Here is a 26778-nt window from a genome sequence, read left to right as displayed (position 1 = left end):
AAAAGTTGTTTTCCTTATTTGCATATGTATACATCTTTGTTCATCTTTCTTTAGCAGAACCACAATCCATTGATTTTGTTCCTTTTTATTATTCAGAGGACAAGACATCTAATTCTTATCTTTGAATTGTTTTCAAAATATCTTTTTGACCCTTACCCTTGACTCAATCTATTAGTCACTCAGACACGTTATCAGATTCACAAGAAGGATGTGATGAGAGAAAGCATTACTAAAAATTATATAACTTGTTGAAAGTTTGTGCACAGAATAGTTTAATGTGATGTGACACCCAGAGCTCAAGCGCTAATAATCATATTCATATCAGACACTTTGTAAATGGTAAACTGGCATCTGTTATGCTTGAAAGCATGTCTGATAGGATGTACATTTTAGGATTATCTGTTTTTATAAAAATCATCTTTTGGGAAGAGTAAACTGTACCAGTTATATAAGTTATAATAGCATTTTGATCATCCTGACCCTGTGAACTCTTTATCAGTGTTTTCAGTTTTTGATCTTGACACTCATAAAGATTTAGGTCCGGCTTTAAATTTAATTCTGATCCTTTTTAAATCTTGTCCAGTTTTTTTCTGTTCAAAAAGTTGGTGTGAAGCAGAAAGACTAGCACCCAATTAATTTATCTTTAACCTCCATTTTTTAAAAGAATGATACTTTTCCTCCTAATGTATTTGTTGAGACCTAATGATTGACACAATCAAAGGTATAATACTTTATTTCATAGATAATCCACAACCAAATATTTTCAAACATCCTTAAATCTTTTCTAAAATTGGAATTTTAGAAACAAAACAAAAGATTGTAGTATAAAGATGGACACTGCTTCCATATCATGCTGTGGCAGTCCTTGTAAACCTCAACATTCTAACATGTATATCGGGGCATTTGCTAACTCAATGCTAAAATAAGTTGCATAAAACAACAACTGAAGAGATTCAGAGAGACAGATCATGGTATTGCCAAGTTACAGTCATCTTTTGAAGCAGACATTGAAGAAAGATTATTGACTTAATATCTCAAAATAACACACAATGTTATTTCCCATGTTATCTGTTGCTGGCATAAATGTAGTGACCTTTCTACAGTGGAGCTGCTTAATTACTTTCCTTCTCACACAAACCTGAATTTGGTTACTTAAAGGTTAACCTCTCTCTGCTGTTATATGCCAAAGTCTCTGACTCACAGTTTGAACTGTAGACAAGGTTGATGCCTTCAATTCTTCAAAGTGCTCATAATCTGATAGTGGTGTTGGCTCACAAATGTCTCATGTGAAGAGAGGTATAATTACCAGTTTCTACTGAAGATAGACTAATTTCAGACGTTTGAAGTGAAATATGATGACAACAGCAACAAGTCTGAATATGTAAAAGCAGTCACTATTAAAAGATTCATCTGCAGAACAAAGGCAAACATTTCTGGGGCACAGACAAGGTTGATGGCTGACTATAAAACAACTAAAAGGGTGGTTTAAGAGGCTGTCTTTGACAGAAAATCAGTCCTGGTAATATTGTGTGCTCAAATAAAAAAAAGAAAAAAATCAGAATAAGTTATATACTAAGCCTGTGTTGCAGTCACCTGAACACCGATTATATTGAAAATTGATAAAAGAAAATAAAAAATAAGAAAATATATAATTTAACTTAAATTATTATGACAAAGACTCTACTGTGGTTGTTTTAAATTCTTGCCATCAGAACCTATTTCTGTATCAACCCATCTGACCCATTATTCTGTTTCTTAGTTTTGGTATCTTAGACAGGAATACATTTAGCAGCTCAGCAAGGCCCCTTGTCGCTTACCATGCCAGAGGTAATCTCCTCCCTAAGCCAGGCTCAGCAGTGTGCAGGTGGATGATACACTGGAGGACCGCTCATGAACACTGTTGTTATTGTTGTAAACTCCTGACACAAACTGAGTCTTCGAAGAGCTGCAGAGCCCAAGAGAATCAGCCAGCTTGGGGCAGAGGGCTGTGGCCAGCCTCCAGAGGATGAGCCTGAACTTTTTCCGGAAGCTTCGGTTAATCCAGAAGTAGAAAATGCAGTTAAGGAAACCATTGGAGGTTGGCAGCCAAACCACAACGAATTCAACCCACTCTGGTATGGTGCTTCCTGAGACTGCTGCAATGCAGGAGACATGACAACAACAGATATTAGGAGCTTCTAATAAAGACTGGGAGGAGCAGTTGACCTTTTGAACACCTCTCTCAATCAAAAGGGTCACAAATGGAAAAAGTCATTAAGAAATGATTCATTTATTTTTAAAACCCTAGATAAGGATATGAAGCATCAGTGGATAATAAACCATGAGATGCAAGCCTTCTCCCTGGGCACAATGACATAAAGGCACCAGCTTAACATTTATGGTCTGGATATAAAAGCACTAAATTAGCTGATAGATTTGGTGGAGTGGCAGAAATCACTCCACAGTGAGGCTCACCAGCATTTGGTCAGCCGTACACTTTGAGGTTCCAGTTAAGACTGTCAGCTTCATTTTATAGAGATTTTCTTCTGTATCAGATGAATTACAGCCCTCTCTTTAGAATGAGGTCTATACTTCTAAAAATATTCAGCTGTGACACCATTTTCAGTCTTGATTACTCTAAGACAGCAAACGCTCGGGGTAAATGAGGAAAAGTCAAAAAAGCATTGAGTCATAACACTGGCCTAGAATCTGTGTATTCTTGCCAAAAGCACATAAATAACTATGACAGCTATTTCAGCACACTTAAAGAGACTTGTGTAGGGAGGGCAAGCTGTTCAATATTATTTTGTAAAACCAAACTAATTCATTTGAGGGATCGACACTCCTACTTTGAGTTCTTATTGACTAAAGCTGTAACCTCAACAATTACTCACTGAACTTTGACATTGTTTATCGTTTTAGATACATTTATCAGACTGCTTGAATTGTAAACAGCCATCAACAAAGGTGACAACACATTTACTATTATGTGCCTACATTCAGTACACAGCCAATTAAACGGTAAAGAAGCTGTTTATATAGTGTTCTCAGGTCTTTAGTAGAGCACTCAAAGTGTTTTTACAGTACCACAACCACACACTGATGGCAGAGGCTGCTATGTAAAGAGGCCATCAGCATTAATCCATCCAATTTACATACTGATGAAACAGCACCCCAAGCACTTTGGGGTTAAGTGTCTTGCCTAAGGGCACCTTGGCATTTGAACTGTGGGACCACATCAGAAGCAATAGGTCTAAAAAAACCTAAGGTCATTCTGTTTGCTTATGCAGGATTAGAGTACATCATCACATGAAGAGTTTTTAGGGAGTCAATCCTTAAATAAACAAGAGTGGCATTTCTAAGACATATTTTTTTAAGATGAGATTACAGATGTAACTTTTACTTTTTTAAGTTTTGGAGTTGCTAGGTGCTGCCCTGTTGGCTATGGCTGCCTATTGCAGCTGCTCTCTCCTCTTTGTCTGTTTCTTGTAGTTTTTTTCGTCTCTTTTTCGTGATCTTTGTATTCAGAGTGGATCATGACTTTGTGTGGCTCATTTGTTGGTCATGGACCCCAAACTTTTTGTGGCTTCAGTGATATTTTTACTTCTTTTGCTCCTGTGTTTGTCTGGAGATCCTACATGTAACCATGGCAGCATTGTTTACATGTGAACTCAGCTGTTAGCAGCCTGTAGCATGTCAATGCTAACTGGTGTAAGGCCTGATGTCTTCCCACAAGGTGAGGAGAAGGAGGTGAGGACAACGTGCTGGTTCTTAGGTGTAAACTAAGAAGTGACGACATGGACCTGTCCTTCCATCCATCGTTATTGGGAACGTAAGATCTATCAACAATAGGATGGACAAGCTAGCTGTGCTAACCCAGCAACACAGGGAATACCAGAGGGCAGAGTAGCATCATGCTATTCACAGACATGGCTAACAGAGCTAACACCAGACACCAACGCCACATTGGAAGAGCTTCACCTGCTGTGAACAAACAGGATCTAGGAGACAGAGATGGAGCATGACTGAAGAAGCTCAGTCCTGGACCCTGTGGAGGTGGAGGCTGGCTGAACTGGAGAATGATGGACAAGCTGTCATCATCTATTTTGTTATGGGCCTTTTTGCACTTTCTATACACTTTCTTACTTTTGTTTTCTTGATTGCTGCTGTTACTTTAATTTAGTTTTACTTGTTACAATGACAATAAAGTTTTATTCTATTCTATCCAAACACTTCCTTTGGGGAAGGAAAGATAAATAACTTCAGAAATGAAAATAAATTTTTAATTTTACCAGGATGCTATAGATGAGAAAAGCCTTGAACAGCCATCCATCCATTGTCATGAAAAAACATTTCACAAATAGGAACAAACTGGTGACTGCATTTAGGTTTTCTTGGCTGCTTTTAAAGAGACAGTTATGAAAGTATTTTGGAATCAACTATGCCAGGCCCATCTATTATCTTTTCCCTCACTGCAGGGTTTAAGTATTTTTCCTACTGATTTATTGCTTACCATTGTAGATCATAGCAGCCATGCAGGGTGTCCAGCAGGTGTAGTAGGCTGCCATCACAGGTACGAGCACCCTGGATGCCACATTCTGTCTGCTGCGACGTGCACAATCATATTTGCGCAGTTTGAGTCTCTGTCTCTTGGCTGCACACCACACTCTCAGGTTGGCGTATGACATAATGATGGAGCATGGGAAAAAAATAACACATGTCAAGCTTAGGGAGTATCCAACGTTTGTGTTGTAGGACGGGTTGCAGACCAATGAGGCGGTAGAAAAATGAACCTCGATGATGCCGCCTGGGATTGAAATTGGCGACAGTAGAAACGGAGGAAAGCACCAGGCGAAGGCAATCAGGAGCAGTGCCCTTTTTCTGGTCATCAGAGAGGAGTACTGCAGCGGGTAAAACACCGCAATATACCTCTCCAGGCTTATAGTGGCCAGTGTGTACATACAGGTGGAGTAGACAGTAGCATTGCTAAAGGCCACAACGTGACACAAAACATCCGGGCCTTCACTGTAGTCCTTCAGCAGACTCACCCACAGATTCAGGGGCATGACCAGCAGTCCAAAGGCAGAGTCCGCAGCAGTGAGTGAGAGCAGAAAGTACCGAGAGTTTCTTGACCATCCAGCCACGGAAGAAGTAATTACAAGGAGGACTGCGATGTTTCCCACTGTGATCATCACGCCCAGGACGATAATTATGCAAACCTTGACAGATCGGTGAGTGAGTTCGTGCAGTCTCTGGGGATCAACATCTGACAGGTTGAAGTCGCCAGGAATTGAGTCGTTTGAAAACATTTTTCCTTTAGAGAGGCATTAGTGCAAGCAAAATATACAGCGTATGGAGGAAACTTGTTTTTAAAGGCATCTTAAGTGAGTAAACAGTAACCCGTACAGACGTGAGGTCACATTTTAAAGCAGAGTATCAGCAGCTTGTAGCCTGTTAGCTAAACAATCAGCCGCACACCTGGCGCAATTAGTGCTGGGTGCAAACTGTCTACATCACATACACGTTTCCTCCAGTGGTATCAAAATAAAGAGCCAGTTTTAACATTTGATTTCAATAATATATAAATATTAATACATGGTATATCCAGTAGGATGACTTAAATATTCATATTGCCATCTGTTTTCAGGACTCGAGAATACCTTAATTTTAAATGATTGTCACAAGAAATCCTGGACATGGAAAGATGGTGGATAAATTATTTGAGGTCAAGTGGTTTAAAAAAAAAGATTTCTAGATGTACCTTACACTTACTCTTAGATAACTAGCAATATACCCAAGAAGCTATGCGTGTTTAATACATGAGATTTTTCTGTTTTGATTTAAGTAAAGGTATCAGGTAATAGCTTTGTATCAAATACGACATGCATGGCTCCAATTTTGATATAGAACTGGTTATAATACTTAGGGATGCACGATATTGGATTTTTGCCGATATCCGATATGCCGATATATCGAAACCCCTTTTGGCCGATACTGATACTGATAATCACAAGTTTGTTTGTTTTTTTCACTGTAAAGAAAGCTAAGTCTATCCTGTACTGTAATTTATATGTTACTTTAATTGTGACGGTCTTATTTGTTTAAGAAACACACATAAAACAAGACAAAAAACATTTGATTTTACCATAAATAAGAAATATATTATTTTTTCAAACTCAAGACATTCAGTATTGAAATACAGAAAAATAATTCCTTTAGATCACATGAACTTTAAATGTACAATGCATTTTTAAACAAAACTAAGTTGCATTTGATTATTTTAGAGCTACTGTAACAACCTGGTGACAGACACAGAGCTCTGCAGTGCAAATAAATGAAGTGCTACATTTTACTTAAGGAGCTTATTTTTCAGATGGAAAATAATACTTATTGGCTGTGCCTATCGGCAGAAATTTTCATATCTGCCGATACCAATAAACGTGTTTTTAAGCTTTTATCAGCTGATACCGATATTGTGCCGATAATATCGTGCATCCCTAATAATACTTATATATTCCATACATTGGTTTTAAGGGTTATTCTTTACTGTAACCACACATTCTGTTTTCACCAACTACTTATGTTAGTATAATTCTACGCTTAAAATGTGAGACAAAGCTCAAAGTCTCCTTTCTGTGTTTATTTTTTTTTCAGCTAACCAAGAGCCAGCATTTGTACAAACAAACAACCAGAGAGATATAATATTAAGTAATGGAATCAGCCTGACCAAGAAGAGATGAAAACTACTTAAGACAAATCAAACTGTAAAGTTTTGTTGGTGTTGGCACATTTCTGAAAGGGATGTGCAGAAGTTTTAGAAGATTTTGGTCCAATAAGAATGGAGCCTATCACTGAGGTTTCATCAACTATGGTGCTGAGTACTATATTTAGGTAATGATATGTAAAAGCTGACCAACGTGCTCTCTAAGGTTTGTCAATTACAATTACCTTAAAAATTTCATCATATTTAGGGGGTTGTTGCCTGATTTGAATAATTAAAAGATGCAAATGAGGTGCGAGAGTGAAGTTGGGCTTTTACAGTGCACAGGATCAAGAAATAATGTTCTCATTATTATTTATACCAGCAACAGCATGACCTAACATTTTTTTGCAAACCCACCATGATCAGCCACAAACATTTATTTTCAAGAATTAATTTTTGAGCACATTATAAGGAAACAAGCCCCTTTTGACTTTGTTCACTTTGGAAATGAGCATGTTGGTCGACTAAACATTCAAATGGCATCACCCTTACTAGTCGGCACCAAGAACAATAGAAATTTAGACACATTTAAACTTATATTTTTACAACTGTGAACCTGAAGTGCCAGCGATATGTTGTGCCTAAGCTGTAGCACAGCCACTTGTCACTAGCTGGTGTCGAAGCCCTAGTTTCCAAATACTGCCATAATATTAAATTGCCATTATCCAGATGTAAACACACCTATGTGCCATGTCATAGCACAGTGTGGTTAAGTAGTTTTTTGGTCAAGAAAATGGAGATGAAGTTGTGCACCCAGTAAAGCAGTTTGATATTGTTTATCCACAGACTCTGCGACCCTGTGTTTGACCTTTTTAAATAAGCTGTGCTTAATTTTTGCTATTTTTCAAAGTTTTCCTCCCATCGAACTAGTCAGTTAGTCTGAATTTAAATTTACATATAAATGACTAAGAATTTAGCTGCCAAAGGACGTCTGTAGGTTCCACCTGTTTTTTCAGGCTCAAAGTTGCAGGGCAATCGGCCTTGACAAGTTCCCTCACCAACAAGTCAGTCAACAATTTATCACTTTTAAGGTCCCACAGTATATGCTCTGTTGCAGCCTCAGAAGCCTGATATAGCACAACCAATCATGGTCCAATTTCCTAGATCACACACCATCACTGTCAGAGTTTTCTCTGCCTCATGTTCCAGTGGCATGCTTAAGTGTTTTTGTCTGCAGTGCTGAGTGGTAGCTGCCAGCATCCTTTCTTCAAGAAAACCTGCATGAGACAAGGGCGAAGAAAAGGGCAGGAAAGATTGTCACTGACCTTTTCCGCTCAGGTAACCATCTGTTTCAGCACTATGGTTCTGTGTGACAGTCAGTCCATTAAACAGAGCATACCACGCACTTCCCATGCACAGGCAGCACAGGAAGGCCAATACGACCTGTGATTTATAACCCAGTAGACAATCCAACACTGTTTCACATGTATTCTTATATTTTCAGCACATTTTACTACTTAATGTAACTGCGTATTCCTCACTTGACCTTGAAAGAAGCCTTTGTGGAAATGAATAGATTAAGAAAATATATAAAAAGAGGATTTTACGTTCAACACATTTCCTCAGAGCTAACATCTCATTTTTGTATTGGGAAATTGTCATAATGAGATTTTACTTTTAATTCTTTTAATATGGTCTCTTCCCACAGAATCCCACAGTCACCTCAAAGCCATCAATCCTCAGTCTCTCCAAAGAATCCACTGCTAATTATAAACATGTATAGAATAAATTAACAGCAGTGTTGTTGCTAAAGTGCCATGGGAAGAAATGTTCCCATTAAAGCTTTAACATAAACAAACAGGTTGGGCTGTAAATATGAATTCATATATGGTACACGGCCCAAAGATATGCTGCTTCTCTGCTCTGCTTCTATGGCTGGATATCCCAGAGGAACTGTCAGCTATCTGCGTTTGATATATGTGTTTCTCTCTGTCTTAATGAGCGGATTTCTCTTGGTGATTTCCAGCATGAGGCCTGGAGGAGGGGATGGACTCAGGCTCTTGGGTTAATATTTTTCAGCCCTCTTCCACCCTTGTTTCTATTCTTCATGTTCATTGCATAGCCAATTTCATGCCGCTTACCTGATTCTGTCTATTTTTGAAAGGCTTGGAAAGCACCAGACAGCCACAAATTTAGAACAAGATAGTGCATATATCACAAAAAGAGTACTTTGTTGCCTATTTTTTCAGGATGGTAACAGAGCCTTTTTATTTCTTCCCGTCATGCCCAGTTTTGCTCCATTAAGCTGAAAAATATTAACTGACTGCCCTCATGACACATTATAATTGACACTAGATGATATAAGTGATGTGACAACCCTTGTGAAGCCACCGCAGCTGATAATATAAGGGTGTTTTAAAACGGTATCCAAATGTAAATTTCAGGGGAAAAAACACAAGAAGAGGCTTCATTTTCTCTCCTGTCAGTTCATTCAAAAATTAAGCTACTTTTAGAAGATTCCTGTGTCACTAAAGTGGACTGGGATGTTTTTATGTGACAAAGACTGTTTGTCTCTGTGCTGATTCTACATGTGTGGGTGTGCACACATATTCAAGCAGTACTTGCTCAAAGGTGCATGAGTCAATGCAGTTTATCCCATGTGGACATGAGTGAGATACAGGATGAATTTGTACATGCTTTCAATTGAATATCTTGCGAGTGGGTGGACTCCTCCATTGGCCACCTACTGCACAGCACTTCCTGATGTGGAGGAAGGTGGCCATTGATTTGATCTGTCTGTGCATGTGTGTTTGTATGTGCGTGAGTGTTTGTGTGGGCTGCAACGCTATCTAATTCTTGCAGTGAGGGCTGAGGCATGATGTTGGGAGAGATAGTATAGCGGGGCAGCTTGATGGGCGATTGTGTGAAAACTTGCTGTCTGTCTTGACAGTCTGTCTAACAGATAACGGCTTTGCCAGCACAGACAAAACCCACCTGGCAGGTTGGGAGTTATTAAAGCAGCGTCCGAGATGGATCCTCTTTCTGCCGACAAACTAATGTGAACACCCTGCGGGCTCGAATATGGAATACCATCCTTTGTTGTGTACAGAGATAAGAGCTGAAAGTGAACAGAGAAAGTCTTCAAGGGTACTGCTTCTACATAATCACTCATAGCATTTCAAAGAGAGAAGAAATAAATATGATTCATTTTCAGATTGGGGTACATAACTCAATACAGCTATTTCCCATATGGCATAGCAACAGTAATCCTCACCATCTTGCACTGCTTCACCCCAAAAAGTGACCAGTACTTTTGTTGTTTTGTTTATTTTTTTCAGAAAATGCACACGGCATGAATGGTGCTCTCTGGGTGTCTTGAGTGCTTTGAGAGAGGTAAGACTGAAGCAACACAACAGCTGTGGGAGGGTATTGATCAAGTTTACTCAATCAAAACCAGCCTTTCTTTGGGGTTTACAGAGAATCATTCCTCATTCTGAAGTGCTGTTGACAGGGAGACAGCAATCTGGTGCTCTACATTCCTAAAAAAACACCGGGGTAATTTAAGCAGCACATATTGACCCTGTTACACAATGTTTGTATGTCAGAGTGCCTCTGCCTCTCTCCCTGGTACAAAAATACCTACACTGAGGCTTACATAACAGCCATTCCCTTTTCATTTAAAGGCCTTCAAATTGAAAATCACTGAGTATTTTTTCATTTTTTTTTTAACAAATTTCAGAGCATCACCATTGAAATCAGCTTTTGTGCCTTACCAGGTTGATCTTATGCAACATCTGGCCTTGGTAAAGTGAGTTGGTCTGCTAAAGCCCTCATGAAAGAATTCTTTTATTTAACGCTGAACTAAGATTTATTCTTTGATCTATCAGTGTGGCGTAATTGGTTCTGGTTCTTTTGATTTTGTAAATTGTGGAACTCTGACCTGTATTAACGGCAGAAAAACTAAAAGCATTCACTTTCTTTTTTTTACACCAGTGGTTGCAACTTTCCCACATCCGCACTTTCTGTTATTTTTAGGCCATTGTGCTCCCCTCTGACCTGATCAGATTGCAGTCTGTCATGGCCAGATTTCAAGGTGTTTTGAGTTGATTTTTACACTGAAAGTTTCACTGAAAATGCGTCATACCCTGCTTTAAAGTTCTTTGGAGTCTCATGGTCAGCACATACAGTTTATTTTAGGTAAATATAAAAGTACAATAACCATTTCAGTACTTTAACCACGTTTAACTGGAGGCTATTTCATTCAAACAGTGGCATTTTATCATTTTAATAGAGTGCAAGTTGGGCCAAATAGTTTGACTCAAAGAAAAGGCAGTTTTTTCTGTATCAGGAAGATATAAAACAAAATTCAATACAGGAAGTTTATGATATGAGAAACCATCTTAACCATCTGCCAGTATCTTTTACTAAACACCGAACTAGAGGGTTATCTCTTTAAATCAAACCAAGACAAGAAGATGTGAATAGTAGATAAGACGAGAATATACACAATATGTTTTAAGCACTTGGTGTTTGTGAAGTCTGCTGATGCTAAGTGATGCCAGGTCTCTGATATGAAAGCATTCATGCCCCTGAAGTGCACAGGCTGGGATAATTATTCTGTTAGTGCTGGCAGAGGTCAGCACTCTTCCACAGTCTGATGCTGTTCTCACCCTGTCTGGTTTACCCCAGTGAGGGGAACGCAGTGGTAATATGTATCTGCAGTAAGAAGACCTTGTGTGTTAAAATATTTGTAAAAGCTGACAAACTCATGGTAAGAAAAATGTTGTCTTTGTATAATGTGCATCTTTGGCCACAGACTATTATACAGATACTTACAGCTTTCTGAGTGTAAATGGAAAATAACAGCAGAAAGGGTTTAATTTCCTCAAATTGTCAAGTGTCTGAATATTTCTTACACCAGACACCACCCTGGCCACTGAAGCAGGAGGCTGACAAAGAGTTCAGGCAGGAGAGGAGGAGAAAAAAGGGAGCAGAGCTGCTGACTTTATCTCATTTATTGCTTCCTGTTGATTGTAAGGAGAAATCTTTCTTCTCTGACGTCACACACATGTGCGTCAGTCTCTGCTGAGTAACATGCAGTGAATAGCAATGAGCCAATGAGGGAAACATGGTGGCAGAAAGAGCTGCCTGTTGCATTCAGACATTTTATTCTTACATCTGCATTTAATGTGATGTTTTTATTCAGCCCAATATGTAAATATGAACAAGTTGCAGCAGCACCAACAAGTGTTACACAAAGTACTTTGTGTTGAATCAAAGAGCCATCCTCAGAGCCTCATGTTCTCAAAATAAGTGTGTAGGATGTTGCTTGAAATTTTGATGTAGCTTATTTGAATCTGATGAATGCAATGCAATAGTTAGACTCCAGTGCAGTCAGAACTGTCAGTAAAGTCTCCCATCACATAGGGCTGTACTTTTCAGCTTGTACTTAAGATTTAAAGGGAACTGAATAAAGACGATATAACAGTTGTTTCCGGTTGGTATCAAATCATTTAAGAACGATATCTCATCCAACTTCTTACTGGATTATTAGGTACATATGACAGTAACATTAAAGGTAGGCAAAACATGACATGAAAGGAAAAGAAGATGCAGAAATCAAGATGTGTAAACTTTGCCTGGGAAATCTGTGTGTACTATCATCTTCTTCTGGATTTTCAACATTAATGTAAAAACAAGCTTTGAGCACTATAAACAATATTTGACAGGCTTATCCTTCAAGCATTTTAGTTTTATAAGTACTATGTTCAATTTGAACAGCTCTTACATATCCCATACGTCAGGTGTTTATGTCACAGGTTTAAGAGTTTTCCCAAACAAAACTGACAGTTAAAATCCATCATACATAATTATTATGTGTTTGCATGTGCTCTACTTTTACATCAGTCCATCCTAAAAATGCATATGCAATGAGGAGATACATGCACCCTACTAACACTAGCCGTGTTGTGCCTGCTTGATGAACACAGCACATCTCTGTGAGATAAATTGCAAGCCTATCTGTGCCATATTAAATAAAAAAAAACGAAGAAGGCATTATTTCATTCAAAATTTAGGGTCACCATTTTACTTAACATGTTAGCTGCTGCTATCTTGGGCTACTAGGCAGTTTGTTAAATGTTGTCCAACTTATAATCTATGGGCAGTATTTACAGATTCATCTTGGTGTGTCTGTGTTAAGTATACAAGTACTATGTACAGTGTGTTTACGCTGTACTAAATGTGTTTTCTTGTGTAGTTCCATACAAAGGAAACCCCCTCCACACAGACCAATTCAAAAACATCTCTGCACTTAAAGCATCGTATATTGACAGATACAGAATGGTTTATGTTGAGACCACATAAAATACATCAAATGAAGGATCACTGTGACGCACACAGTCAACTTTTTACCCTTCAGCTTAGAACTGCTGTCAAGCTAAGTAATGAGTACTTATTAAATCTCTGCCAGATAAAATCACTTTGTTTACTATGCCAACAGAAAATGAGATTGTAGCAGTCACAGATGAAAGAAAAACATTTTAAAAGACCTCTGAATGAACAAGAGAAAGCTCATCTGGTGCTGGAGTCTGTAGAACCAGACCATAATAAGAAACATCCTGTGGCTTCATCTGCAGACTCAGAAAAATGAATTTCATGTGTAGTATTTACCGATAGTCTGCTCTCATTTGTTGTACAAACTCAGTGTTTTGTCAGACAGTGTTGTCAGATAATGCATGTTTTATTGTGTATGTTATAACATTTTTTTTTTCAAAATTGTTCCATTAGAGCTCATCCATTGTCTATAGTCCTGATATAACAGCAGTGATTTCTACGCATAATTAATTGACAGGCTCATTTAACACTGGAACTAAGTTTTATATTAATTGAATTGAACATTGTAATTTGAAATGAATAAGACCAGCTTTCTTATTTTACATTTATTCTCATGTTTGGCAGAGGAGCTGAAGGCAAGATAAAGCAAATGATTCTGTGAAATGACCATAACTTTAAAACGTACAAAGCTATCTTTGTATCATATTGATCCACTCAAGTCTGCGAGATGCGAGGTCGAGGAGATCATGGGGTCCACACACATTCAGCTTGCATACCTATTCATCTGAGGGAGTGATGGGAAAATGAAGACCATTCACAGGAAAGCAGGAGAACTACTATTAGACTCAGAGAACTAACAGTATGAATAGGTCGAAGCCAAAAACTCAGTTCTTGTTGCTCCATCTCTGTCTCACTTTTTTGTGTTTCTAAATTTAACATATTACAGAGTTGAATAACAAGGAAAAGAGTCTACTGACGTATTTGCAGCTTTAAGTGGATGCACTTCACCATGATGGTGCTTTGGGCTAAATGGTAATGTCAGTAGTACAGGATTTGAAGAGGGGATGAGGATGAACACTATCCCGGTAGTTAGAAAATTGGTTGAAACACATTCCTTTTTTAACCTGAAGGCACTGACTGCAAACCAAACAGCTGTCTTGTGAGTCCAACTACTTTATTATTTACTAAGAAAGTACAATTTGAAGGGGGTGGAGAGCTAGCTGTATGCAAGTCTACCGCTTCTTATGAATGTCTGCATGTGTTATAAATACTGGAAAAAAATAATGAATAAATATCATAACTTGTTAAAATTGGTATGGATAAGTAGGTTCATTTCCACCCTTTGATGTCAAGAGGCTGAAATGAAGCGTGTTTTTATCTAAAGACTAAAGAATATTAGAGGTTGTCTTAAACAATTTATCTCTAGCAGCGTTTTTATTGATTAAACTAAAAACATTGGGAAAATAAGTTACATGGGTAATTGATTATGATTATGTTCAGTAACAAAGCAAAGTATTTAACAAAACATAATTGAGGCCTGATGACATGACTGCTACAAAATTTCTCTCTGAACAACTTGCATCTTGCACAGATTCATCCTCTGATAAAAAATAAATGCTCCCACAAAATTTTGTCTCTGCTTGTTTGGGAAATATTCTGATGTTTTACAGCAGAGTAGAGGTGAAGATTTGACCTACTGACAGTGCTGGAAGAAAGGCTTTGGGGAAAAATACTCTCAGTGCAACAAGGGTGCTCCATAGACTTTTTAAATTCATTTAAGAGTTTTCAACACATTTCACTATGTGCCAGAAATTTCAACTTGCAGTTGATATGAGAAAAAAAAGTCAAAAGTCACCCAAGTCAGCAGAATTTTCTCTTTAAATCTACATTGTTGAGGTATTCAAATGCTTGCTGTATTGGCGGATCATCCAACTGAAATTTTCATTCTTGCTGCTAATAAAAAAGGACAAGTAGCTAATATTTTACTCACAGGCATCTACTGTCATTGGATTTGTTCACACTTTTAAAGACAACCAAACAAGACAAACTAGAAGTGACTTCTCAGTGCATCCATTCAGAGTACACTCATTATATTTCAAATCTGTTGTTAAGCTCTGTTTATTTCCCTCTTCTATTCAGACATCCTACAAACGGTCCTTGTTGAATCCGTGTTAAATGATAAACCCATGTGGAGCATACATTCCTAGCAATTTCTCCACCCCCTCCATCTGCATCCCCTCCTGTTCAGGATTCAATGCTGTTTATCTAAGTAGGAGCAGGTGCTTGCAGAAGAATCCCTTGGGATTTCATCTTACTATGGAGCTTGTTTGCCATTCAAATATTTCTGTCCTGTTTACTATCTGTGTGTAGCAGCAGCAGCAGCAATGTGTAGTTTACAAACAGGACAAGATGGACTTCTGATATCAGGTACATTGCAAAACACAACATATACTTTTACTAAGGCCAGAATAACAGAAAGAGGGACTTAATCCCATTATCATGTGGTTGACAGTGGATATTACAGAGTCGTCAGCTGCTTATTGAGATGTAGCTCGTCAGATTCAGCCTATGTCATATCTACCTTGCTGCGTGGGAAATTCTTTTATATCCTCTATCCCTGTTTTCTTTAAGGTTTTACAAAACCTGAGGTATGAGGCTGTTTCCTGACCTTTTTCGAAAGAACAGACTGCCCCGTATTTGTTAGAACCCTGGTGAGACACAAATCACAGGGACCCTCTGTTCCACCTAGAAGAGCAATTTGGTGTTAAAAAAAATAGGGAATACAAAAAATCTTCTGAAGAAGTAACATGGGTTGTTTTATGAACCAAATTCTTGCCCTAATAGAATATTTAGTATTTTTCTAAGCTGAAAACCTGATATCTATGTTTAAAGACATCAAGTATTAAGGGACTTACAGACTCTTTGTGTTCATCACCTCAATATCTGAAATATTTATCAATACAAGGCAGCATGATCATGTTGCACAGTGATATCACACGAGGATAAATATTTCAGTCGGACAACTTACGTTTTACAGCTTACGTTTATTAATGCAGCAGAAAATTATTTGGATTTAGTGTTGAAACCCTTACCTTTATAACTCTTTGCAGATTCATATATATGCAACAATTAAGAAGTGACAAGATAGGAATGACCCCCTACAGGTGGATTCCAGCACTGATAGCCCACCAAATTGAGAGGATGCTAAGGTCAGCTGATCGAGAGGATGGCGTGTCCGTGTGATCTGTGCAGCTTGAGTTGTCTGCCTGGTGGTAATTTTTATTCTTTAACAAACATCAAGAATATTCTGTTATTTGTCAGAGACATTTAACGTGTCTCAGCTGTGATAGGTGGGTAATGAGCAGACTTACTTGACACCTGGCAAAAAAAAACATACTTTACCTTCAATAATAAATTTACTTTCACTTTCATGCTTTCAAAGGTCATGTGCTCTGATTCAGACAATATTACACTGGAGCTACGAGAGCTGCAGACAATGCTTCAGGTTATGTTCTGGGTGGGAAATAGATCAATGCTTGATTCAAACTCCAACATTTTGATTTTAAAAATACAGCAAATATCTTTAAAAAAATCAGTATGTTATGTATGTTATGTTCTGCCGTACCATTTGCCTTTGCTTCCGCCTGAGAGCTGTGGATCTGACTGGTTGTTTTATCTATGACTGGAGTGAACCACCACTACTGTGTCATATTGAAAAAGCTGCTCCTGAAGAGTCAACAATGGTTGAAGGAGATCATTTAGGGAGGATTTAGAGTCCTCTTCCATGTCATATGCCTTTGGTGACACATGAAATAAAGGACTGATTCAAACAGCCATAATGGTGAGTAAGCCAAGTTTATCAAGAAAAAAGACAGGGGAGTGGGTCATTGGGCTTGGAAAGGTCATTTTGTGCTGACTGACTGAAAGATGGGAGAATCATATACTGTCGCAGTATGGAAAATACCAGCTGGATTAATAATACTTTCAACAATATTTGTTAATTAACCTTACAGTTGTTCTTTGTTGGTGTTTTGAAGTCAGGTGATATAATGATTATTTTTTGTATTTTATTTCTACTACATGAGCCAAAAATTGGAGCTACACATTGTTGAGAAAACAAAAATAGCCATATCACACTTCTGGGTACATAGAGCATTGAGCATAGGAGCAGAACTGTTAATAGTTAGATGGATTTTTTTTCTGAGTATGTTTATAGATAAAAACACAAAAATCAATGAGCCTGTCAGGACATTGATTATGATGGGAGAGAAATGTTGAGGCAATGCTTTTTCTTTTGTCTTATGAAGCCCCTGGGGTTTCACATACACCTACATACAGTGTCATCAATCACCATTACTTTTGTTGGGAACCACAGCCATTAGTCGATAAGGTGCTCGATGAAAAGATGTACGTCAAATTTATGCTCAGTAAAGCAAGTAGGATTATTAAAACAAGAATCTGCTGCTAGAGTAAACAGTGTTTTTACAACATGAATTTATTTCCTGTGTGCCGAGTCTGTGTATATAAAATGAATTAAAGTTAAATCCCTGTTGGTTTGTAGAAACTCAATGCTCATTATCTTCCATTTCCCCAGAATTAGCTTCTGTTTCCATACAGTGTGCCTGAAAAGTACAAGTTATATGTATTTCTCAGCAATGAGCCCATTAATGAATCATTAGGACAGCCATACTGTGGCAGCCATGATGATAATAAATATGGATGTTGGCAGCATCACTTCTCTCAAAGGGGGCTATGGGCACACTGGCTGGCAGAGAGCGCAAAAATGTGTTTTTTTGGCTGCGGCTGCATCCCATATGTCACACACTTGACAACTCTCTTTCATCCATGCCATTTACTGTCGTTTGCACTCTACACAGCCAAAAAGAATATTAGATCAAACAGATATAGTATGCAGTATGTTAGGTTACATGCATGAACTGATGGAGGAAGGAAAAAGCAATGACACAAATTCAAACTTTAAAGTTTTCTCACAACAGTAAGCCCAAATCATGAACAAAAACTTTAAATGTCTGCTGTATGATGAGACTGAATACAGCAGGCTGCAGTATCGCTGTTGTATGTCATGCTACAGATGGTCACAACAACCTGCTAATATAGTTTTGTTCATACATTGGGACAGCATTATCATTTTTGCTGAGTGTAAATGACCATGCTACAAAATAGTATGAATACATCTTTATCAAGGCGATCATTTGGGTTTGAAAACTGAAAAAAAGTACTTAATGGCAGCAATCCATCAAGAGAAGCATCTCCAGAGGCCTGCTAATGAGCCTGTGAGCTCAGTGGTATGGCTTGGTCTTAATGTAACATTAGATGAAATAGATTTGTGTAAGTTTTGTCTTTTTAATGAGTCAAAATATCTGTGAATCAGTCAAAATGGATCTGGTGCTTTGTATGTTAATGATGTTTCACTACATCTGCAGGAGTTTTGTTCAAACATAGAAGTATCAATGAGAGAAATTTAAACAGGTACAAACACTCATGCTTTATCCAGCCAGTCCAGGGTTCAGGAAAGCCCCCAGAAATTACATACATGTAAGGTGAATGTAATACTAAATAAAGACAAGCAGAGTTTCTTAATATTGACAGGGAACTTCCATCAACAGATGTTAGGTGTTCAACTCAAACAGCAAGATGAGTTTGAGAGTTTTTTGCAGGCAGTTGTTTTTATTATATCTCATCTTTGATCTAATAGTTGTCTCCAGGACTCCAGGCCTCTTTCTTTCTCATTAACAGAATTTTTATGACCATTAGAGTCTGCATTATAAATCTGTCTTTAGATTTCGTCTGAGCTTAGTAAAAACATCTGTGAGGAAATGAAGAATTTTGATCATTTCCCTCTATTAAAGTCTTTCAATGATTTTTTTTTTCCTTTGACTTTACTGGGATTTGTTCACTTTTGGTGATGCATCTTGTGAGATCTGTGAGTCAGCAGCTAAAAGATATAAAATATATGTATTCTAAGTTATTTTTCAGGCTTTTCATGCCTTCAATTGGAGAGGAAGGTGGACAGAGTGGGAAACGGTGAGAGTTGAGAATGGCATGTGGGTAACAGGCCACAGGATGGATTCAAACCTGGTCCATCAGTTTAAGGGTGAACCTCATGGAGCACGATGTAAACTGCTAGGCTATCTGTGCCCCAAAGTTTAAATGTTATTTAACATTTGAGTTCTCTGACAACTGGGCTGTTGTTGCTCTGTGGTAGAGTCGGTTGTTGCTCAGTTGAAAGGTTGGTGTTATCTGCATGCTGAAGTGTCCTTTTATCACCCAACTATTGGGCAAATTATCTTGTTTATAGTTGAAAGTACAGCACCCTAGCAAATCTTCAACAGTCTCTATTTTTCAGCAGCCTGAATTCTAAAGTGATTATTAAATTGACAGAGTGCGACTCTGTCAAGCTCTGTTCTCAGTGCACTCAACATGTTATCTTTTTTTCTTCTTACAAAAGCATATTTATTTGTTTCAACTCATCTGTGATGCCACTTTAATTTAGACCATGGAAGCATAAATAAATAAAAAATAAACGTAGTAACCACTTTGAACCTTTCCTTTATTTCTCACATTTGTTACTGCAACTTTTCTTTGCTTCTCTCTTACCCTTAACACAAAAACAACAGCACAAACAAGGTTACATTAGCTTTGAGAGAAAATGTGCATACAATTTAGTTCTGTTTGTAGCTTTTACTGTGCTTTAGGACACTAAAAAAGTGAGGTTATACTTTTAAGAAAACTTGTTTATACTTAGTATTCATAAGTGTTGAACTTGAAATGTATGCAGCTCTTGTTGCTTAGGAGCGAGGCGACTTTGTTTACAGGTGAGCATACATTATATATGAAGAGGAAAGTATAGATGCATCCCTGAGAAGCAGTTTAAATCCTAAACCTCTTTCAATGGTCCAGCCCTTTGCTTGCTGAAATTTTGGCATCTCAGTTTTATTTTTGGCCTCCTTGGCTAAAAAGGAATTGAAATGGATCCTCAATAATAACTCTTCAACTTCACCAACTCATTTTCAGAAAAACTGTCTTAGAAGTGTTATCAATTTCCTGTCACATAAGGATATTGTTACCAGAGCTTTCGTGCAGCATATTGACATTAGAAACATTTCAAAAAGAATAAAAAATGATTGCTTTTGCTGCCTCAAAAGAAACTTAGATAAAAGTCTTTTATTTCAAGTTCACTGGTTGATTAAATTTTTGGAATACAAGGCAGAATACAGGACCTGTCAGCTTTATTAACTGTTACTTACTGAAGAAACTTGAATTGAAATATTGTGATGTAAAATGCTTGGCGTAGTCTTATTGAGAAAAGCTTGAAAACAAAGAGATAAATAATGAAGAGGTTTGAATGAATGTGGAAGGAGTGTGAATGTAAATAAGACAGGAACTTGAGGGATGGAGCTGTCCTCTGCTGATCGCTGACTGCATGATGAAGCAGTAACCCTAATTTTCAGACAACTCATTTAGCCTGACAGAATGATCCACAGCCTCTGAAAAATGAGTCTGCTGTGTCAGTTGGAAACACAACATCACACACACGCACACACACACACACAAACACACCACACACAAACACATGCACTAATTAACCAATTACTGTGGCAGACATTGTATTGATCAATATATATTGAGATAAAACAAGGAACTCAGTGAACCACCGCCAATGGGGGACTAGCAGGATCTGAAGACCCCTTCCAATGATCCTCAATTTTTGTGACATAAGAACTTATGAGGCCAAGGTAACATCAGCCTGATTTTTATATTTTGATATTTCTTTGTTCCAGCAACTAATTTTCCTTTGTTCCAGTTATAGTTACTCATTACTTTCCCCCAAAAATAGTTGAATTAGTAACAGAATTACTCATTCACAAATGTGATTAGTTACCAGGGAAAGCAATTATTGTGTTACTTTTTTTTAAAGAAAACCTTCAGTTTTACAAAAGAATATAGCTTTTAAGCAGGTTTTGCTCTGGGACATAATGTTCACATGTGGTTGTTCTTGCCTTTTACATCTGTGATGTTGAAGAAGTGTCTGTTTACTTCATCCTGAAATTAACGTTAATGTTGTGCCTGTACTACTATCGTGCAAACGGCAGTTTAAACCCAACAGACCGCTCTGCACTTGCGCACTAAACTTGCAGCTCCTGTCCTGCGTCTTCTAGACCTGCCAACACTCCTGATTTAAGAAGGATTCTCCCGTTCTTTCTGTCTCTAGCTCCTCTTCCGACTTGCTATTTCTCCCAATTACCACCTTATTACTAAGTATGGTCCTTCCATCTTTAATTTTTTTCAAGTCAACAAGTCAGCTACTTGTGCCATACATTCAAACCTTGAAAAGCATCCACCCCTCCCCCTTGAGTTGGTTTGATCCAAAGATGCTGTAAGAGATCTTCTCTGACTGCAGGTTACGCAGACATACACAGGTAGCTGTGTGATATTTGTTGCTGAAAGGTTTACTTAAGCATCAGCTCTCTGTTAAAGATGTGTCAACATGATTGTACTAATCATTACTTATGTTTCTGCGCGCTTTTCCCCACATTTTATTTGTAGCTCTTCTCTTGTGCCTGGCTGAGCAAGCCAGGTCAGATACATAGTATCGGCCTCATTTCGCTGTTGGAAACGGTAACAGTGTTATAACATTTAAAATTGTAATTATTAGATTACCAGTTACAGGAAAAAGTAACAGCCTTAGTAACGCCATTATTTTCAACACCGTTATTCTCAACAATAACTTGACAATTAATAACCTGATAACTATGGTTTTGGACAGCAATTAGTTGTATGTCTCAAAATTAATTCATGTTGATAATATTATCAAAGTGAAGTTTGATGTACTTCAGTTACAATTTTGAAAACATTTTTAAGTAATTTGAGTGACGTAGCTTTAGAAGATTTCTACATGTACCAAAAGAAAAATATTTTTCTTAAATGTGTGCTTGTGTAATTTCAGCGGTTGCATTCACATTAGAAAGCAGCAAACAGCTATATATCATCTCTGCAAATACAAACTTTGCAGGATTGAGACCCATTCAAGACTTAGGCTGTTTTCATTAAACCCAAACACAGAAATTAATGTTGCAAACATAAGAGAAATGATCAATTCATGTTTGTGTTTTTCAGCCCATAGCAGCGCCATTATGCTAATTTCCAAAACATGGTTTCACCGCCTGCCTGTGATAAATAGCAATTCCCTAATGCTGCTGCAGCCAGGATTTATATCCATTCTATTACGCCAGTGCCATAAAACACCTGGGGCAGATTTTGTACAGGAGCAGCAAAATATAGTCTTTACTCAGACTTTTTCATTTTGTTGCTCTAAAAAAACAAGTCTTTTTTTTTTCTGAGAGTCATCTGTCAAACTAATAAAAGAACTGTTAGTATATGTTTCGCCAAGATGAGACAAATTACACTCAGGAGATGCAACTGCTTTGGTCAGTTGTAGGTGTCCATTTACTTGAAGTGGACTTCTGGGAAAAACATTCTTCCACAACTTTTTTTGTATTTAACTCATCAATAAGTAGAAACAAAGGCTTATTTTCATGATAATATGCATAATGTACACATTTTAAATGAGATTACTTAAGAAAATTTTAAATGAAAAAATTACTGCACTACAACTGAGAGGCTAATACTAAACATTGTACTTCTTTTTATCTAACTTCTTATGATTTCTCCCAAGCCTTACAGTACTGACTCTATAAGGGAAACTGGCATAATGTTGATGCCATCCCTCCAGACTAAATCTGTGGCAGTGATAAAGTGTCAGTCAAACATTTTGAAATGTCAGGCACATGGATATGAGGCAAGGCGTAGGTGGAAGTCTGTCTCTGCCAGAGGGAGTATAACACAAAGAACTTCATCGATGCTTTTTAAATTTTAAACTGCTGGAAACACACCATAATGCCTTTAAACATGAAGCAAGGGCTTGAATGTATGAAATATGATTAAACAAAGAAAAAAAGTTGGATTATGTCTAGATAAAAGCTAGGGGTTAAAAATAGCCTTCACTTTCTCTTACATCATTGCTTCAATCATGACAACTCATGAAACACAAATGCCATTTAAACTTCACAGTTTCACTCTCAGATGACTCTGACTGCCACTGAAACACAATTATACCAAAGAGAAAAATCAACAATCAAAACAATTCATTGTTTATAGCAGACAATCAGTGTCAGTAAAAGTAGGATGATATATCATAGCCCTGTATTTCAGCTTTTAAATAAAGAGGCTTTAAGAACATGTGGCTCTACACTTGCTCAGTAAAGCTTCTGTGAGGGGTTGTTTATGAGTTATGAAACAGAGGTGGTAAGTTCTGGTACCTGGGTTTTGGTTCTGATATGGATCCAATTAATTGTAGAATATCTCAAAGGGATGTTGAGAATGGGAATTGTTTTATGGCAGCAGTTGATTTTATTAGAAAATAAATAAAAAATAAGATAGATTTTTTTGAGTAAAGCTGGTAGTTTCATTAATGATTCATAAAATTGAACCTGAAGCTTGGTCATTAAATCTTGTTCATCCTTTAACCAATAAATGCAGCAGTGAATCAACCCAGGAGTAAAATACTGTGTGTAATTGAGCATCCCATGGGAGAGAGTGGAAGAGAGACTGTAAAAATCAAATCACAGTTATATAGAAAAAAAATTGAAAATGCAATATTTACAGTGTGATATGCCACTGGTGGAGCATTTCACAGATGGCAGACTGTGTTGAGTCACTGTTGAGAGATTTGTAGAGTTTTTAGCTTGTAGCACTGCTCTGTGTTGTCTGTATCCAACCAGACTATTATCAAACTTCAGAGTAACATCAAGCAAACGTCAGAGCTCCAGATATCTGAAGTGAAGCTCACTGCTGAAACATCTTATCACTTTCTTGAGGGGTTCAGATGGAGTTAAGGCAAAGTTAAGGTAGAATAGTAGATAATAGAATGGAATAGAATAGAATAGAATATACTTTATTAATCCTTGAAGGGAAATTCAGAGCCACTGAAACAAGAGCTTTAGGAGTTTCCACCTAACAAAATGCACAGACCTATGATGAAGCACATGTTTAGAGTTGTGGTAATGGGAGTCTTCTTCATTCTCCTCCTAGATCATGGCATTTCATGTGTTTCCATAAAGAAGGCCTTTTAAGGTTTGTCTTGGATCAGCTCTGTTCAATTAGCGGCCTGCAAGCAACCCTTGAGTGGCCCTAAAGCAGCTGCTGAGTGATTTGGACTTGGGTCCGACAAGAAAAACCTTTTTTACTAACACTGACAAGTTCTTACAAGAATTTCAACATTATTACTAATATTGACTGCAACACCTATCATAACCTAGCAACTAACCCACAATGCATTGTGCCATTGAGTAGGTGCGTTTCATAAGTTACCATTAGCAGTCCTACACAGGTGAAAATAGCATGTGTATATCCACCCCAAAACAAAAAATCAGCAATGAAAATCTGTTTAATCCTGCGAAGACTGAAAAGTATTTATTTATTTTAACACCAAGTCCAGAAACCAAATCAGTGTGTTTGCTCTACAATGAGTGCGTTGCAGTGCTGAAAGATTATAATGTCCGAAAACACCACAAAGAAAAACATGGCACATTTCAGACAAACTTTCCCCAGGGATCTTACAAAGGGGGAAGCTAAAATTCAGAGTTTGACTGCATCTGACAACCAGGGCTGCACTACAATAAAACAGACTTGCATAGCTCAGGAGAGGGCTACAGCAGTTTAACTTTGATGCTATACATGAGTAGCCCATCTCATGTCCTTTGTCTGAAATCTGGCCTGACTAAATTTTTAATTGGATAGGCCTGTCTTAGATTATGAAGGCACTTCCTCTCCTGCACATGTCTTCATGAAATGTCATCCCTCACCTCTCAGCTCACGATTCAGTGTTCAACCTCTCGTGTGAAGAAGAACTTTTCTGCTCTCCACTGTCTTTCTTTTTAAGGTTCTTTTACCGCCCTGTGTTTTGTTTCACAGGGTTTTTTGTTTACTTTGTATTGTGGAAGCTCTGTTATAACCTTCAGGTAGCTCAAGGTGTAGGTGTTGCAATGTTCTGTTAGCTTTGTGATTTCTTACTTAAGATTCCTCACCCCATTCATTTCCAACACACTCACACTAACTTTTCTTCCCACATTTTCTCATTATCACCCCTGGTCTCTGGGGTCAGTCTCCTGTTGGTGAACACTCCCTGTCAGCAGGAAAATGCTTAAGTGCTCCCTCTGGGGATTTTGTTTTCCGTCTCTTTCCTGTCTTGTCCAAGGCTCATCTTGGTGCTTGTTATTCAGACGTCTCCACCTCCGAGATCACATTTCTTTCCCCGTCCTCCACACAGTCCACTGTTTCTTTTCCTCACAGATGCTGTAGTTCTCAGCACTTTGGAGCTCTAACCCTCTGCTTCTCTGTCTTGGCCATCTTTCCACTGTACGGTCCTTCAGTTTTCCGGCCAACTATTAAACACCCGAGGACCTCTGGCTATCAGTCGTGTCTATCATGTCCTCCATGCTTGAATTGGTGACTCATGTAATCAACCTTTTCTGATGAAAGTTGAGCCTGTAGTTTACATCAAATAGAAGAAAATTAGTTCCGAGGCTGTTTGGGTACTTTGCTTGTTATGGCACATTCCTATAATATCCTCTAAAGAAATTTCATATTTTTACCGTAACACCTGCTCCAAATGTCATCGAACAGTCAAAATAGTCTGTTATCAGTTGTTATCTCCACCACTTGATTTTTTCAGAGCCTGTAATTGTAATAACAAGAATGCCAGGTGTTGCATATCATCAGTTGTTAGCAATCACATTTCAGCATCATCTATAGCAATGCAACACAGTCTGCAGTGACAAGCCAAACACTGCCTGACTTTTAACAACATGGTAACAATGATTAAATTGATGCTCATGTAGATTTATTAAGCCTAGACACATCAAGGTTTTAAAAAACTACTTAACTAGGATCAGAGTCAATATCATTGTGTCGGTTAATAAATGTTACTTTTGAATATGGAAATAAAAGAATTTAATTTCTGTGAAGTTGTTAAAACAAGCCAGATCAGAAGGTTTCAGGGCACAAACAGGGGTAAAAATCCAGCTTTTGTTTGACTTCACCCCGACCTGACTGGACGGTCTCATTCTTGGACTGTGTCTGCTGACTCCTCCAGTGCTTAGCTTTATGTTATCATTATTGCCACAGACATGAGGCTGCCTTAAGTTCTGCCTTAAACACCAACAGCATACTCAGCCAGATGGGAATATACCCGCTCATATCTGCTCCTGATCACTGCTGATACCGACCGCTAAGCTGGAAGATAACAACTGAAAAAGGGAAGTCAAGATAAAAATGGTCACCCTTGTCATAATAAGACTGTCATATGAAGTTTGGAAGAAGCCATATTTACTTAATGTTAAATGACAGAACAGATTTGAAATGTAATCATTTAACATGGGAATAAGTTTCATCTGCCATTTGCTTAATGATAGCTGATAAAAAAAAGCACAGTATCACAGATAAAGCACATGAAGTATCATGTATATGCTGCAATAACACAAAATATGGGCATTCATAGCTTATCTGGTGTAAACATGCCGCATCCTATGACGGCTAAATGCCCAGAAATAAACCCATATCAGCCCTCATGAATGTCAGCACTCCCATTTGAATGACAGTATTTTATTTATTTTTCAATCAGATGGATACTGTCAAGTGTCAGCAATGAAAGTTTTTGTTACTTCTGATATATTCATGAG

At 37.9% G+C, this 26778-nt stretch overlaps 1 protein-coding gene and 1 long non-coding RNA gene across 2 annotated transcripts; one reads left to right on the top strand and one right to left on the bottom strand.

Moving 5' to 3' along the window:
• Nucleotides 1–806: 806 nt before the first annotated feature.
• On the bottom strand, nucleotides 807–5478 carry LOC141787984 (histamine H2 receptor). The gene is made up of 2 exons (XM_074666755.1): nucleotides 4493–5478; nucleotides 807–2135 (listed from the first exon to the last, which is right to left on the bottom strand). Exons 1-2 carry the CDS (start codon nucleotides 5286–5288, stop codon nucleotides 1840–1842), a joined length of 1092 nt encoding a protein of 363 aa, XP_074522856.1. The 5' UTR covers nucleotides 5289–5478; the 3' UTR covers nucleotides 807–1839.
• Nucleotides 5479–7941: 2463 nt separating this feature from the next.
• LOC141787427 (uncharacterized) lies at nucleotides 7942–13251 on the top strand. Its single transcript, XR_012598071.1, has 3 exons — nucleotides 7942–8020; nucleotides 10021–10075; nucleotides 13185–13251. It is a non-coding gene; the product is annotated as an uncharacterized LOC141787427 (long non-coding RNA).
• Nucleotides 13252–26778: the final 13527 nt, after the last annotated feature.

The sequence above is a fragment of the Halichoeres trimaculatus genome, unplaced genomic scaffold (genome assembly GCF_033239565.1).
Source record: "Halichoeres trimaculatus isolate MK-OKI-2021-1 unplaced genomic scaffold, fHalTri1.1 fHalTri1_scaffold_3, whole genome shotgun sequence".
In the NCBI taxonomy this organism is placed as follows: Eukaryota; Metazoa; Chordata; class Actinopteri; order Labriformes; family Labridae; genus Halichoeres; species Halichoeres trimaculatus.
Note: the sequence above shows the minus strand (reverse complement) of the source record. Positions and strands in the feature narration are given on the sequence as shown.